Source organism: Macaca nemestrina, chromosome 7 (genome assembly GCF_043159975.1).
Source record: "Macaca nemestrina isolate mMacNem1 chromosome 7, mMacNem.hap1, whole genome shotgun sequence".
Lineage (NCBI taxonomy): Eukaryota > Metazoa > Chordata > Mammalia > Primates > Cercopithecidae > Macaca > Macaca nemestrina.
The window spans coordinates 40,656,531-40,673,547 of record NC_092131.1 but is presented as its reverse complement, the minus strand read 5'-3'; the positions used below and the strand labels follow the sequence as shown (position 1 = coordinate 40,673,547).

General features: G+C 36.9%; 1 protein-coding gene across 4 annotated transcripts in view; it reads left to right on the top strand.

The window, feature by feature from the left end:
- PALS1 (protein associated with LIN7 1, MAGUK p55 family member) overlaps positions 1–17,017 on the top strand; it is a 92,911-nt gene that overhangs the window by 63,706 nt on the left and 12,188 nt on the right. For all 4 annotated transcript variants that reach the window (XM_011726375.3, XM_011726376.2, XM_011726374.2 and 1 more), the window contains 4 exons: positions 104–181; positions 9,870–10,053; positions 14,167–14,238; positions 14,747–14,818. In XM_011726375.3, coding sequence (XP_011724677.2) covers positions 104–181; positions 9,870–10,053; positions 14,167–14,238; positions 14,747–14,818 — 406 coding nt within the window. The remainder of the gene's footprint in view (positions 1–103; positions 182–9,869; positions 10,054–14,166; positions 14,239–14,746; positions 14,819–17,017) is intronic.

The window sequence follows — 17,017 nt, the reverse complement described above, 5'->3', positions numbered from 1 at the left end:
GTGGAGGGGTTCTGAAATAGTCCAGTTTAGGGAATATAGATCATAAAATCATGGAATGATTTTCATAAATACAAATTTTAAAAATCTGATCTTTCTATTACAGTCTGATATGCATGGTACTTTGACTTTTGTTCTGATTCCCAGTCAACAGATCAAGCCGCCTCCTGCCAAGGAAACAGTAGTAAGTGATTTTTAAATGTTCATTATTTATGTGTTCCATGGCTGCTGTTTGCTTCTGTTACTGTTTACTGTTACAGAAATGTCACTAAGTATTTCCTGTACTCAAATACAGATAAATTCAATCATTTTTGTTTAAATAAATATGAACTATCAATGTTTTAAATTAGTAAACTCTGCACCTTTTTTTTTTTTGGAAGGTGGGAGATGGAGTCTCCATCTGTTGCCCAGGCTGGAGTGCAGTGGTGTGATCTTGGCTCACTGCAACCTATGCCTTCCAGTTTCAAATGATTCTCCCACCTCAGCCTCTTGAGTAGCTGTGATTCCAGGCACATGCCACCACGCCCAGCTAATTTTTGTATTTTTAGTAGAGACAGGGTTTTGCCATGTTGGCCAGGCTGGTCTTGAACTCCTGGCTTCATGTGATCTGCCTACCTTGGCCTTCCAAAGTGCTGGGATTACAGGTGTGAGCCATCACATCCAGCCAACTCTGTACCTTTTTAAAATAAAAAGTAGAAAATAATTTCAGTTTCTGAATTTTTTTTTTTTTTGGTAGTTACAGATGGGTTAACTTAGTATGGGGTGGGGCAAGTGCTTTTAAAAAGTATGTGCAACCCTTATTTTAGAGTATATTGTTCTGTTAGACATTTACTCAGCTAGATCTATTAAAAGTTAGGCTCCATTACCATACAGTCAAGCAATTGCATTCCAAAGTATATATCCAAGAGGACTGAAAACATATATTCACATAAGAACATCTACATGAATGTTCACAGTAGCAACATTCATAGTAGCTAGAAAGTAGTAACAACCCAAATGTCTGTCAGGTGATGAATGAAAGACAAAATATGTATGTATGATGGGATATTATTTGGTAATTTTAGAAGACTAAAATACTGATACATGCTACAACATGGATGAACCTTGAAGAAATTATGCTGAGTGAAAGAAGCCAGTCACAAAAGGTCATTTATTGGTTCATTTATTTAAAATGTCCAGAATAGGTAAATCCGTAGGAGAGAAAGCAGATTAGTAATTCCTTAGATGTGGAGATAAGGAGTTATGAGAGAATGGTGATTGCTAATCAGTTCCAAGTTTCTTTTTGAGGGGATAAAAATGTTCTAAAATTGTTTGTGGTGATGATGGTACAAATCTGTGAATATACTGAAACCGTCCAGTTGTGTACATGAGTGAATTTTATATGAATTATGTATCAATAAAGCTATTTAAAAATGATAGACTTTGAAGTGCTGAATTAACATGGAAGCTTGATGTATTGCATCTGTTATTCTTAACTTTAAAGCATAGCAGTTTGAGAAACAACACAGTTTCATTTTTCTCTCAATATTTCATCACAGATAATGCTTTATAATTTGGCTATCATTCCATGTTTTCCCTTCATTTTTTACAGAACATACTGAAGTTGATATTGTATCTGCAACCTACTTTATGTTTGCAATTTTTTGTAGGAAGAGAAATGAGGAAATATAGCTTGTCTTTCAATTCAAACAGCTTGATTCTCTGTGCATTGTGCGGTTCCTTGTATCTCTTCTGTGTTATGCCCTGAACTTCAAAAGTAGCTCTGCAAACTGAGGAAACATAACAGAGGGTTGGAATATGCTCCTACTTACTTATCTACAATAATCCACCCCTCCTGAGCAAATGACTTTTGTCTTTTAGAATGAATGTCGGAAGTTAAGCCATGTTTTTTTGTTTGTTTGTTTGTTGTTGTTGTTGTTGTTGTTGTTGAGGTGGGATCTGGCTCTATTGCCCAGGCTGGAGTGCAGTGGTGTGATCATGACTCACTGCAGCCCTGACTGCCTGGGCTCAAGCAGTCCTCCTACCTTAGCCTCCCTAGTAGCCGGGACCACAGATGCATACCACCACATCCAGCTAATTTTTTGTACTTTTGGTAGAGGTGGGTTTCACTATGTTGCCCAGGCTGGTCTCGAACTCCTGAGCTCAAGCGGTCCACCTGCCTCAGCCTCCCAAAGTTTTGGGATTACAGATGTGAGCCACAATGCCCAGCCAAGATGTGTTTTCTCAACATTTTTTTTCCTGCTATTCATGCAGAATTTGGAATTCTGTAAAAGAAAAGCCATTTTTTTCATTGATAAAATTAATCGAAGTGTTACATTGAAACTTGTTGATTCTCATTGTATACAAAACAGAATATCAAAGTAATTAATTTACACAGATTGTTTCAACCTAAGAATGAAATAACTTACTTATACTTTGGTGGTTATTTAACCCCCACCTTTCATTATTGATTAAGAATAAAAGGCTGGTTTAATCTGAAGACCAAAGGAATATAGGTTCATGGTGAATAATCTCAGGAACTACTTAACTGGAAAATGAAGTAGCTTAAAAATGAAGAAAGTGGGAGAAAGAGCAAAATGCCAGGCCAGGTCTATCCCTTTTAAAATGCAGCTTTTTCTTTTTCTTTTCTTTTTTTTTCTTTTTCTTTTTAGTTGGAGTCTCACTCTGTCACCGAGGCAAGCAGTGGCACCATCTGGGCTCACTGCAACCTCCGCCTCCTAGGTTCAAGCAGTTCTCCTGCCTCAGCCTCCCAAGTAGCTGAGACTACAAGTGCATGTCACCACATCCAGCTAATTTTTGTATTTTTAGCAGAGATAGGGTTTCACTGTGTTGGCCAGGCTGGTCTCAAACTTCTGACCTCAGGTGATCTACCTGCCTTGGCCTCCCAAAGTGCTAGATTACAGGTGTGAGCCACCGTACCCAGCCAAAAATACAGCATTTTAAGGTATTTTTGTATTTATTTTTATTTTATCATTTTTTTTTTTTTGAGATGGAGTTTCATTCTTGTTGCCCAGACTGGAGTGCAATGGCGCAATCTCGGCTCACTGCAATCTCTACCTCCCAGGTTCAAGCAATTCTCCTGCCTCAGCCTCCCAAGCAGCTGGGATAACAGGCATGCACTATTTTTAGTAGAGATGGGGTTTGATTTTGTATTTTTAGTGCCTGGTTGATTTTGTATTTTTAGTAGAGATGGGGTTTCACCATGTTGGCCAAACTGGTTTTGAACTCCTGACCTCAGGTGATCTGCCTGCCTTGGCCTCCCAAAGTGCTGGGACTACAGGCATGAGCCACCGAACCCGGCCTATTTTCGTATTTAAAGTAGGGATCTTTTCAGAATAGACTGATGTGCAGTATTTTTCTTTTCCTTCTTTTCTCTTTTGTTTTTTGCTTTTTTTGAGACCGAGTCTTACTCTGTCACCCAGACTGGAGTACAGTGGTGCCATCTCGGCTCACTGCAACCCTGCCTCCTGGCTTCAAGCATTCTCCTGACTCAGCCTCCCAAGTAGCTGGGATTACAGGCGCCCGCCAACATGCCTGGCTGAATTTTTTTTTTTTTTTGTATTTTTAGTAGAGACAGAGTTCCACCATGTTGGCCAGGCTGGTCTTGAACTCCTGACCTCTGGTGATCTGCCCACCTTGGCCTCCCAAAGTGCTGGGATTACAGGCATGAGCCACCACATCCAGCCCCTCTTTTCTCTTTTTATTATGAACAACTCTCAATTGCAATGTATCTTGCCAAGTTTTGTCAAACCTAACTGGCTTAAAATGAACTGCTGTTATTAAAGCTCACTGAGGCTGTCCAGAAAGGAAACAGTAATAGGAACTCATAATCTTGGTTGACATATGCAGAATAATTATCTATGGAATTAATGATCTAAAGAAATTAGAACCAGTTTATTGAGTATCATTATGGTACAGGTCAGCATCCGTTGAGAGCAGCAGCAGATATCTTTCTGATTTATGTTTTGTGATGTTAGAAGCACGTTTAAGACAGATATACAAAATAAGTGTTATCTGAAACTCCTATATAATCACTTGTTGAATTATGATGTCATGTATGGCAATAATAAGCTGTGTCAGGAGAAGTACTCTCTTGAGTTCTTAAATTTCTTTTGTATCACACATAGCAATCAGTGGCTGCTCTTTCAGTAGCAGAGGGCAAGAGTCTTGGCACCTTCGTATTTCACTTCCTGGGTAACCAGCACATTTGACCTAGGAAACTGATACAGTATTCAAACTGTGCAGTTTCCTTCTCTCAGCCTTTTTTAAAAAAAGGAAGGATTGGATTTCCCAGACTAGTTTGTAAAACTTTAGATTATTCTGTTCAATAATAATATGTAGGGAGGACATAATAGACCTTTATCTGAATGGGATTTTTTCATTTAGTCTAATGCCATAATCTAACAAGGAGTGTATTTAAATGACAGTGGATCACATTGCTTATTAGTTACAGAATATGTACCAGAAAATTAACAGATTATTGGTTGTTTAATACATATAAGCTATATGATTATGTACTCTGTGCCAGGCACTACAGAGGTAACTGTGTTGTAAAGAAAAGTTGAGAACCATTGCTATCACATACATTGCTTTCCCATTATAGGTATAAAATGTATTAATAAAGATATTTCTTGGTGGATGGGGGAAAGGAGGAATTCTAGTGTTGTGGGGAGATACTTAAAAACTTGTTTGATGCTGTTAAGGCTTTCCTTGAGTCACTTTCACTGTTTTCTCTTCTACAATGAACTTTAAGAGTTAAAGATAAATCTGTGATAGTAAGAAATACAGAAATAAAAATTACAAAGAAAAATACTTTGGTAGCAGAGATGTGAAATCAACCTAAATGCCCATCAGTGACAGACTGGATAAAGAAAATGTGGCATATATACGCCATGGAATACTGATGCAGCCATTAAAAAATGAGATTATATCTTTTGCAGGGACATGGATGGAGTCAGAGGCCATTGTCCTTAGCAAACTAACACAGGAACAGAAAACCAAATACCACATGTTCTCTTATATGTGGGAGCTAAATGATGAGAACACATGGACACATAAAGGGGAACAACACACACTAGGGTCTTTTGGACGGTAGAGGGTAGAGGGAGGGAGAGGATCAGGAAAAATAACTAATGGATACTAGGCTTAATACCTGGTTGATGAAATAATGTGTACAACAAACCCCCAAGACAGAAGTTTGCCTGTGTAACAAACCTGCACTTGTATCCCTGAACTTAACAGTTAAAAAAAAAAAAGCAGTATAAAAAGTATAAAAGCCAACCTAATACTTAGACATAATAGAAAAGGGAAAAACCAGACTTCCTTTTTTTTTTTCCTCTTTGATTTTGAGGGTGTCACCAATGTGATAGCCTTACCTTCATGGGTACTAACTCGTCCATTAAGCTAATCCCAAAGTTGTCTCCCAAGTACACTGTCCAGGTGGTTGTGGCAAATTTGTACTTTTTCAAAGGAGTGTCCATTGAGCAAGTGGAATACAGGATCCTGAGTTTTAGATCAGTACTCTCCAAAAGATTTTTTTCTTTTTCTTTTTCTTTTTCTTTTTTTTTTTTGGAGACAGAGTTTCACTCTGTTGTCCAGGCTGGAGTGCAGCAGTGCCATCTTGGCTCACTGCAAACTCCGCCTCCTGGGTTCAAGTGATTCTCCCGCCTCAGCCTCCCAAGTAGTTGGGATAACAGCTACCCTGTACCATGAACATCTACTGTGCCACCGGCTAATTTTATTTTACACCTTTATCAATTAAAAAACATTGAACATGCCCCCTCCCATATTTTATATATGTACTACTCTACTTACTATCCCAAATTACAATGTAGGACAAATTTTATTAATAAGTAATTCAAATAGCCTTCTTGATTTGTTGAAAAACAATATTTTGGAACATTGGATCCCTAAAAAAAATGTAAATAAACTGATGAATCATTATCCCTGTACCCTATCCCCATTTCATCATTAGGACTTCAAATGTGAACAGCTTATAGATACTAAAAAAAGGAAAAAGAAAATGTTGGGCTAGAAGATAATTGTGTCCAAACAGTTCTGTAATTTGAAATGTAAACAAAAGATTTTGTTTTGTTCAGAAGCCAAATACTGTTTTGATCAGATATACTGTTGTGATATTATTATAGCATTATGAGAACCTGGATCTTTCCTATGAGGGTCAGCTTATCTCCTTCATTTTAAAGGGGCTTTTTTTGTTGTTGTATGAGAAACAAAATAATTTTGCCACTAACAGGAAAGATTGGTGGAGAAAACTTCTAGAACTGGTAGGAATTAATCAGTGGAATATATGGGTAGAAGTCGTATAGTATCTGTTAAGGCAATACCCAGACTTTAACTCATTCAAATCGTTAATTTTTCTGATATGAAATAAATTTTCCTTAGGAAAAATTAAGAGCTTTTTCCTCTTAATTTTAGGAAAGTAAGAGCTTTTTCTCTTAATTTTAGGGTACATTTTAGATGGGACTAGATAAACTTGTCACGTTTCCCAGCCTACACAAAGAGGGGCCCTATTCCAAGCCAGTTAAATCAGAATAGTTAAGGGATGAGAACTGCGTAGGCAAGAGTACGTGGAAAAGCATCTCTGGGTGATTTTGTTGGCCTGTGGCAATGGTCATAAATGTAGATATTCCCTCCTCAGTGGTCTTCTTAATTTCTCTCAGGGTAGTAGTTCTCTAAGATTGCTGTACCTAATAATTACCCAAGGAATCTGATTAAAATTCAGATTCTGAGAGTCTGAGGTGTGGCATGAGAATTCAGCATTTTAATAAACATCCTAGGCAGGTGATCTGAGCAAAAACACTTTGAAAAACAACATGTTGGGTATGCTTTCAGAATGTGATTTGATAAAATTATCAATCAAGATTGACAAGTACTTTGATTTGATCTTTGAAAAATCTGGTAAAATTGATCTCTCCACTACCCCAAGTGATGCCTAAAATTCCATTTTTAGATTCTCAAGTTTTGTTTTTGTTTTTTTTTTGTTTTTTTCTGGGCAAAAAAGTAACAAACAGATTCTAGAAGTATTATTAATTGATAGGATGGTGCTGAAGTAGAGATTTTTAAAAAAAAAACGTGTTTCTAGATAATACTACATATGAGATTTTTCCTCATGCCAAGGTTATAAATTTTATAATTTTTTTGCTCAATCTCTTAACTGTGTTTTGATTCACTGCTATCCCACACAACTTTCTAAAATTCATTTTTAGTGCTGACTGACAAAGATTTCAAGATTTTAATAAAAAGTATTTTTTCACATCTAGAACAAGGCTTTTTAGGGCACTTTCCATTTAGGATGCGGCACAACACTTTCAAATTTGATGTAATATCTTAACTATATTTGGTGCAAGATTATGCCATTCCATTTATATGAATTAAGATACAGGGAAAACTAATCAGTGTTTCTAGAAATCAGGATGATGTTTATCCTTGGAGGGGATGGGATGGGTAGTAACTGAAAGAGACCAGGTGGGGCCTCTGAGGTGCTGGTGATATTCTGGTTGTTGATTTGGATGCTAGTTACACAGGTCTGTTTTGTTTGTGAAAATTCACTATGCTATACACTTAGGATAATGTGTATTTTTTGTACCTGTGTAATATATCAAAAGTTATCCCCAAAAGGCATAATAACATTTAAGTTTTACTTATAGCTATTTAACTTTTTTATCTTTATATTTTTAACTAGATCATTTTTTAACCTTAGTTTCAGTTTGTATATTAGGACTTAGCTTTATTTCCTATTTACAGAAGTTAATAAAATATTTCTTTGAAATTAGAAAATAGGCCGGGCGCGGTGGCTCAAGCCTGTAATCCCAGCACTTTGGGAGGCCGAGATGGGCGGATCACGAGGTCAGGAGATCGAGACCATGCTGGCTAACACGGTGAAACCCCGTCTCTACTAAAAATACAAAAAACTAGCCGGGCGAGGTGGCGGGCGCCTGTGGTCCCAGCTACTCGGGAGGCTGAGGCGGGAGAATGGCGTGAACCCAGGAGGCGGAGCTTGCAGTGAGCTGAGATCCGGCCACTGCACTCCAGCCTGGGCAACAGAGCGAGACTCCGTCTCAAAAAAAAAAAAGAAATTAGAAAATATTCTTTAATGACAAGCCAAAAATTTTTTAAAGCCATTATCTATCTGTGTCTATCTGTCTGTCTGTCTATCTATCTATCTATCTATCTATCTATCTATCTATCTATATCACTTAGCATTTTATCCAATTTCATATAGTCTATCATCAACACTACTCATTTTAGTCAGTGTCTCAAGCGCTTAAAGAGTGCCCCTTTTGGGGCAGGCTGGCATTCTCTTTATTACATATCCTCAATTATGGTGAGAGTAAAAAGAAAGCTAAGGCCGGGTGTGGTGGCTCATGTCTGTAATCCCAGGACTTTGGGAGTCCAAGGCAGGTGGATCACCTGAGGTCAGGAGTTCGAGACTGGTGTGACCAACTGGCGAAATCCTGTTTCTACTAAAAATACAAAAATTAGCTGGGCGTGGTGGTGAGTGCCTGTAATCCCAGCTACTTGGGAGGCTGAGACATGAGAATCGCTTGAACCCAGGAGGTGGAGGTTGCAGTGAGCCAAGACTATGCCACTGAACTCCAGGCTGGGCAACAGAGCAAGCCTCCATCTCAGACAAAAAGAAAAAAGAAAGCCAGAGCCAAATAACATTTGGATAGAAATGGACCTTGAATTCTTAGGCTGTTCATCTGTTGCTTGGTTCATTGAGCCTGAACTTGGAATTTAACCTATGTGTGACAGAAATGCTCACTGCAAATATGTGGGCAGAAATGCTCATTACAAATATGTGTGAGATCTCATTAGATGAAGTAGGTTTCTTACAGATTTTGGAAGTGTCACATACAACTTGCCCAAGTTAGGTAAAAATTAGACATGGAGAAGTTAAAGGGAATATTAATTCCTTTATAACTTCTTAGAAGTAAGAATAGCCTGTCACATCTTACAGAGGCATACTGGAAGAAATGGCATACGAAATAGCTTATAATATAAACTATATTGTTCATGAGAGTTACTACCCACCCTTAATGCTAAGTAGAATAGCACAATTCTTTGATTTATTCTGATTTCCAAAAGCACATTATTATTAAAAATTATAACTCATACCGTTAATAATATGTCAAAGCCTACATAGCATACAAATAAGAATTGATTATAAACTGGATTTAGTTACATTTAGTCCTTTGTAGTGTGCTTGTTTCGTGAACATATCCTTTAAAGGAAACACCAAGAGAGTTTAAGGCATAGTTGGACTGACAGAGGGGTCAAGAGACTGACAGCCCCAGAGAAGCTCATATTCACCTGCTTAGATGATGAGATGTGGTAAGGCAAAGTGTTCCTTTTCCAGTAGCTGTGATTTGGAAATTGCATACCTTATTGCAGAGTCATTGTTTTCACAGGTCAGGATTCTATTATATTTCTCTCCTCTCACGCTTTTGAGGCACCTTGTATCTCAGCTTGTAGGTGCAAACAGTGTTGTATCCTTGTACATATTTGCAAGTCAACAGAGAAGACAACAGATCAGCCTGAAAAAATACTGCCCCAAAACACCGTTACTTAACACCTTTCTTCCAACTAAATTTCTTTGCACTGATGAAAAATTGTGGCCAAGTGCAGTGGCTCACACCTATAATCCTACCACTTTGGGAGGCTGAGGGAGGAGGATCACTTGAGGCGAGAAATTTGAGATTATCCTGGACAACATACTGAAATGCTGTCTCTATTAAATTTTTTTAAAATTAAAAAATAATAAAAAATTGTAGCATTTAAATTATATTCATATGAAACATTTTATATTGCCATTTATTGTTGTTTTTATTTTTGCCCTTTTTATCTTTTAGATCCATGTAAAAGCTCATTTTGATTATGACCCTTCAGATGACCCTTATGTTCCGTGTCGAGAGTTAGGTCTGTCTTTTCAAAAAGGTGATATACTTCATGTGATCAGTCAAGAGGATCCAAACTGGTGGCAGGCCTACAGGGAAGGGGACGAAGATAATCAACCTCTAGCTGGCCTTGTTCCAGGTAAGACACAATATGGTAGAAAGTACATAGTATTAAAAGAACACTCAAAATGCAAGCTTTCACAAAGAAAAACTCACTTTTTCATGCCTCTTAATAAAGTCTTCCAGTTACTTTTTCATGTAGTTGGGTTTTTATGTTGTACCTGCAGCATAAGTATCTTAAATAGAATGTGGCCAATTCTTTGGCCTTTAGAATGGAATTATGTATAACTTCAGCCAATCCCATATTGTACTACATTCCCTGTATACCTATTAAGATGACCCTATTATCGAGGCAACACAACTTGTATTATACTATATACTATACTATGACATTAATTGGGGCATCAACATGGTTTTTGAGAAGGAAAGGTGCATAACTTTGTAAGGAATCAGGAAAAGTAACATCATAGAATATATTATACCAAATGTGATCTTAGGGCAGAAATAGGATGCTCCAAATTTTTTATTGATGAAACTATCCCTCATTTAGACTAAACTAAAACTTTAGCTTACATTATAGATTAAGATTATTAAGGGGACATGTTTCTGAGAGTTAAGATGATACAAAATAGAACAAAGTACAGTCATGCATCACTTAACGACAGGGATATGTTCTGAGAAATGTGCCGTTAGGTGATTTCATTGCTGTGCAAACATCTTTGAGTGTATTTACACAAACCTAGATGATAATAGCCTGCTATACACCTAGGCTATGTGGTATAGCCTATTCCTCCAACCACCATCATATATATGGTTTGTTGTTGACTGAAATGTTGTTATGCAATGCATGACTGTAGTAGATATAATTATTTTCTACAAATGGCTCTTAGAGTTCCCAGGATGGGAGTAGGATGGAGAAAGGAGAGCAGAGCTAAGGGAAGTATAATAAGCTATCACAGAAGGCAAGGAGTACATACAGGATGATAAAAATAGGGATATAGGGGAAAAGGATAACAATTCATCCATTTATTTGTTAATAAGTGCTACTATGGCTGCCCCATGTAAGGCACTTTGCCTGGTGCTGAGATAAACTTCGCTTCCATACTTTACTTGAAAGTGTATCCATTAACACTTATGTATATGTTTTTCTTCTGTGTCCCCTACTTTATAATACTTTTATTATACTGTCTCTGTTATAATTCTTTCTACCGTATATTCTGTTTGTAAACTTCTTGAGTTCAGAAGCCAAGTCTTATTTATTTTAAATCCAGATAATATATGTTAAATTAATGAATAAAAGGTGATTTAAAAAGTTCTCAGAAAACAAACAAAAAAAAAAGTAAAAAAAATAGTTCTGCCAGAACTGCTGTTTCTGAATTAGACCTTTCAATCCTTCGCTGTAATGTTTTTGGGCCTTATCTTTTACCTACAACATTTTTTAGCGATCATCCCTCCTACTCATACCTGAAGATTTTAAGCATAACAGATTTGGCTATAGACTTCTTAGCCTTACACTGGATTTGACTACAAGCAAGAGTTTAGGAGAAAAGAGGAAAAGGAGGGCATGAAAAAAAAGACTGAGAAATATTGACTATCAGATATGTAGCAGGAATAGGGGAAGTTGTCCAAAGATTTTAGAATAAGTTATAAGGAATCTCTTTTATCTCTGTAACTAAGCCAAAGAGACTTTTCTGGGTAACAAGAGATTTCAACATTATATTTACATTTATTCTTTTTGAGTGTAAGGTCACAGAAAGCTTCAGATTTCTCACTTTAAAACTTAAAAGCTAGAAACAGATATTGTCTATGTCAGTCATATTTTAAGGAAAGAGGAATGGACTTCTTACATTTATTTTAGAGGATGATGTTCATACCCTTGATTCTTCAGAGTAACAGTTACAGGACATTTCTCTAGAATCTTGAAGTGTTGGGTAGCCATTGTGTTTCTGCCTCAGGCTTGTGCCAAATATCAGTATGGTGTCTTCTTACCATGCCAAACTTTAGCCCATAAATGTTTAGAACTAGTGTTTGTTGATAGCAATCTATCATATTTTCTGAAAGTATGTAGTTTCCAGTGATGACATTTCTAAGTCTTTTTATAAGAATAAAGATCTACCTTGGAGTTTGACGATGGCTTTCCATCAGAATTCGATGGATGTTTTAAGAGGTCATTATGAGGCTGTCCCTGGTGGCTCACACCTGTAATCCCAGCACTTTGGGAGGCTGAGGCAGGAGGATCACTTGAGCCCAGGAGTTTGAGACTAGCCTGGGCCACATAGTGGCATAGCTGACATAGTGAGACCCTGTCTCTACAAAAAATTTGAAAATTAGCTGGCCATGGTTGTGTGTACCTGTAGTCCCAGCTACTCAGGAGGCTGAGGTGGGAGGATTGCATGAGCCTGGAAGGTTGAGGCTGCAGTGAGCTTTGATCACGCCAGTGTAACAGAGCAGTCTCAGACAAAGAAAAAGAAAATCATTTCTATCTCTCATTAATTTCTGCCTCTATTTCAGAATAGCCTATAGTTCATACTATAAAAATGTGCCACAGAAGTACATCATGGTAATGTTTTAAATTTTTAATATGTAAATGATTAAAATTACTCTGTTCTTGATTTTAAAAATTGGTTAAATACTTATTTTAAAATTTTTTTTTTCTTTTTTTTGAGATGGAGTCTCGCTCTGTCGCCCAGGTTGGAGTGCAGTGGTGCAATCTCAGCTTACTGCAAGCTCCACCTCCCAGGTTCGTGCCATTCTCCTGCCTCAGTCTCCTGAGCAGCTAGGACTACAGGTGCCTGCCACCACGCCTGGCTAATGTTTTGTATTTTTAGTAGAGATGGGATTTCACCGTGTTAGCCAGAATGGTCTTGATCTCCTGACCTCGTGATCCGCCCGCCTCAGCCTCTCAAAGTGTTGGGATTACAGGTGTGAGCCACTGCACCTGGTCCTTTAAATTTTAATACTCTTAAAATTTTCCTTCTAGTAATAGTTACTTGTTTTACTAAGAATACAGTCTTGGCCGTGCACAGTGGCTCATGCCTCTAATCCCGGCACTTTGGGAGGCCAAGCAGGGAGGATCACCTGAGGTCAGGAGTTCAAGACCAGCCTGGCCAACATAGTAAAACCGTGTCTCTACTGAAAATACAAAAGTTAGCCAGGTGTGGTGGCAGGCACCTGTAATCCCAGCTGCTCAGGAGGCTGAGGCATGAGAATCCCTTGAACCCGGGAGGCAGAGGTTGCAGTGAGCCGAGATTGTGCCACTACACTCCAGTCTGGGTGACAGAGCGAGACTCCATCTCAAAAGATAACCAGGCTTCCTTTAATGCTTCTTATGTGTATCGAACTCAGTATTAATCTCTTTGTTAGTACGCTTATGAAATGCACTAAGTTCTACAGATTATCCCAATTTGTATATAATTTGCTTATTGATTTTTAAGAATCTCTGGCTTTACTCTGAAAAAATTAGATTTAAAAATTAAGTATAAAAGTGGAACCTCAACGTAATTCAGAATTTTCTAAGTAAAGCCACTTGTATCCTATAGGAAAAGACATATTTGATTTTAAGGTAGAGGTCTGAAAAGAAAACATCTTTCAAGGTCAGGAACCTTGAAAGCCTCCTGTATTAAAATATTAATTTTGTAAGGAAAAGCATGTTTTCCATGTATAAATTGGTAACTTAAAGGCAGAAATAAAAAATGACCAGCACATATACATACACACAAGAAGAGGGATTGAAAATAATGCATGCAAGGGAATATACTGAATGGTTTCTTGGAATTGAATATGGAATTGAATATATGATGAATGCCCACATGTTGTTCTGGAAAAGTTAACTCCTAGAATCAATATGCTTAATTTGAGATAATTCTAAAGGACTAGAACCATTGTAAGATCCAGGATAGTACTTTTCCACAAAGTAAATGCACAATGAAACCTTTTAAAAAGTTGAACTATTAAATTTTTAAATAATAGATGATATATATTCCAATAATATATATCAGATTGATTGAGCAGAGTTAATATTTGAAAAATTTGGAGGTGCATCATAGCTGACATTACTCCTGTGTTGGCAAAAGGATTTGGAAGGGAATATAAATGAAGAGATACGTCTAGTGTTTTCCCTTCTTGATTAAAAAAAAATTTTTTATCCTTTTATCTTGAGTATTTTACCCTTCTTTTTCTTTCTGCTATTAAGGGAAAAGCTTTCAGCAGCAAAGGGAAGCCATGAAGCAAACCATAGAAGAAGATAAGGAGCCAGAAAAATCAGGTTAGACACTTGTATTTGACATTAGTAAGAGATTTCTTGGGTCTTCATCTGGAGCCATGCGTAAATCTGCATGTTAGAACTGTGAAGAAAGAAGTACTCGTGGAAAGAGTGATACAGGAGGCAAAACTGATTATCTTTGAACTGTAAAGACAGGATAAGATTTAAGTATTAAAGATTATCTGTCTATACTGTGTAGTTAATGGAAAATTATAAATACTTTCCTGAAAAATAGTCTGTATACAAACAGTGTAATAAGTATTTATAAAAGTAAATTAAAAACAAGCTGGGTGCGGTGGTTCGCATCTGTAATCCCAGCACTTTGGGAGGCTGAGGCGGGAGGATTGCTTGAGGCTAGGAGTTCAAGACCAGCCTGGCCACCATATCAAGACCTTGTGTCTGCAAAAAAATTTAAAGAATGAATGAATGAATAAGTAGAGTTCTTCAGTTTGAGTTATGTGGCTTTGTTCAAGGGAACACATTTATAGTTATGTTTATGATTGCTCAACAGGAAAACTATGGTGTGCAAAGAAGAATAAAAAGAAGAGGAAAAAGGTTTTATATAATGCCAATAAAAATGATGGTAAGTTCTACTCTCAGGGATAGGTGGAATTATATCTGAAAGGAGTCTAAATCTAGTCCTGTTTTGTACCTTAATGTTAAATATGTGCTTGAGAAAATCATGTAGTAGAAAGTATTTTCTTTCGGAATCCTGTGAGTAAAGCAGTGTTTTGAATTATGGGGAAAACTCATATAAAAATGCAAGTACTATTTAGCATATGTAGTATTAAATTGATAGTTTCCTGTAGTTTTTTTCTACTTAAACTCTTTGCAAAAAGTGTACTTCTAACAAATTCTTACAGAAATTCTTGAAGTAAAAAATATTTCCTCTACAATAGCTCATGTCACAGAAGCAACTCATTCCTGGGAACCCACTACCTGCTGGCTAAGTCAGACACACGAGAGAATTTTAGTTTTTATTTTGATTGATTGCTAAGATGTAAAAGCTCGAAAGTTGTAGCTTCTCTTAAAATCAAAAGCTCTGATAATGTTGGGCTAGTATGCTAGTATTCCCAGGTGACAAGAGTCTGCTGGACCTGAGTGATGACTATTGCTCAAGCATCTGGTGTCTAGTTTTACAGTCTCTACCACTCCCAGTGTTTTATTAACCCAACCTGATTTACTGATTTTGTTACCTCCTTGGTTTGCTTTTATGGGCATTTGAGTTTGCTACTTCTGTTTGGTTCGCATTAGAAGCAAGCCAAATAATAAAACAAAGGCATTCCTTCTTATGCAATTTATAAGGCTATTCTCTCAAGAATTTGAAATATTTTGGGGCAGCATACATTAAACTAATAAAGATAAAACATTATAGATTATTATAATATTCCATAAAATCGAAATGAGATTTGATCAACTTTAATAAATTTTTTTCTAAAATAAACATCCTTTAGTGCTAATTGACAGATTAGGTGACTAAAAAGATTCAATGAGTTCTAAATTTTATCCTCTGTGATTAATATCTCTTTTATTTTTTGAAACAGACTAAAGTTAACTAGTCCAGCTGTAAGAGCTACTGTACTGTAGAAAACGTGGCAAATCTGAACCCTATGGATATACACACCAAGTCTATAAATTAAAATGCTACCACAGTCTTGATTATACATATTAGAATGGATTTTTCAGAGAAAATCATTTTGAGAGGAGAAGGAATTATATTTGCTGTTTATGATGGTGTCATTATCATGAGTATTTTTAAGTAAATAACTAGAATTCATAATAACTAGTGTATTCCAGGGCAGTAACTATATGATTTTGTTCTCACAAACTCCTTGAGGTTACAGAGTAGTAGATTCAAGTTTAGATATTAAAGTGATTTGCTGAAATTCTTAACAACTAATACTTGATTGGTTGAGCTGGAATTTAAACAAATACAGTTTGAGCTCCTGCTCTATGCCAGGCTTTGTGCTGAGCATTGACAAGCCTAAGATGGTCCGCCAACCTCATGGAAATAGAGCTGAGGGAGTCTGGCTTCACATCTGATGCTCCTTCACAGTCAGGAGAAGTAATATGAGTGAGGACTTGGGAGACTACTAGTTGTCTGCTTTTGTTCATACCACTTGACATCTCTGGTTTCATCTGGATTATGGGCTTTAGGAATGTTACCCCACTTGTCATAATTTATACCTCATTTCGATTCATGACTCTGGGTTAGCATTCCAGAGTAAAGTAAACATAAATGCAGAAAGCGTAGATAGCATGGGTGTGGCCTGTTTTCAAGTTATACAACTAACAGGGGTGTCCAATCTTTTGGCTTCCCTGGGGCACATTAGAAGAAGAATAGTCTGGGGCCACACATAAAATACACTAACACTAGAGATAGCTGATGAGCTAAAAAAAAAAAAAAAAAAAAAAAAAAATTGCAAAACAATCTCACAATGTTTTAAGAAAGTTTACAAATTTGTGTTGGGCCGCATTCAAAGCTGTCCTGGGCTGCATGCAGCTTATGGGCCATGGGTGAACTATAGGAAAGTATTCCAGCTTTCTCTGATAACACTAGTTGTAGCCACTATATGTAAATGTCGGTCTATGCCAGCCATTGTATTCAGCGTATACGTTATGTCTGATTCTTAAAACAACCTTCTTAAATACCTTAAGTAGAATATTAATATCTGCATTTTACAAAAATGACAGATATTATTATTAATAGTTCATTCCCTGGTACTCCATCCTTATTCAAAGTATTGACTACAAATTAGCTGTTCAGTGTAAGAATCAGTAT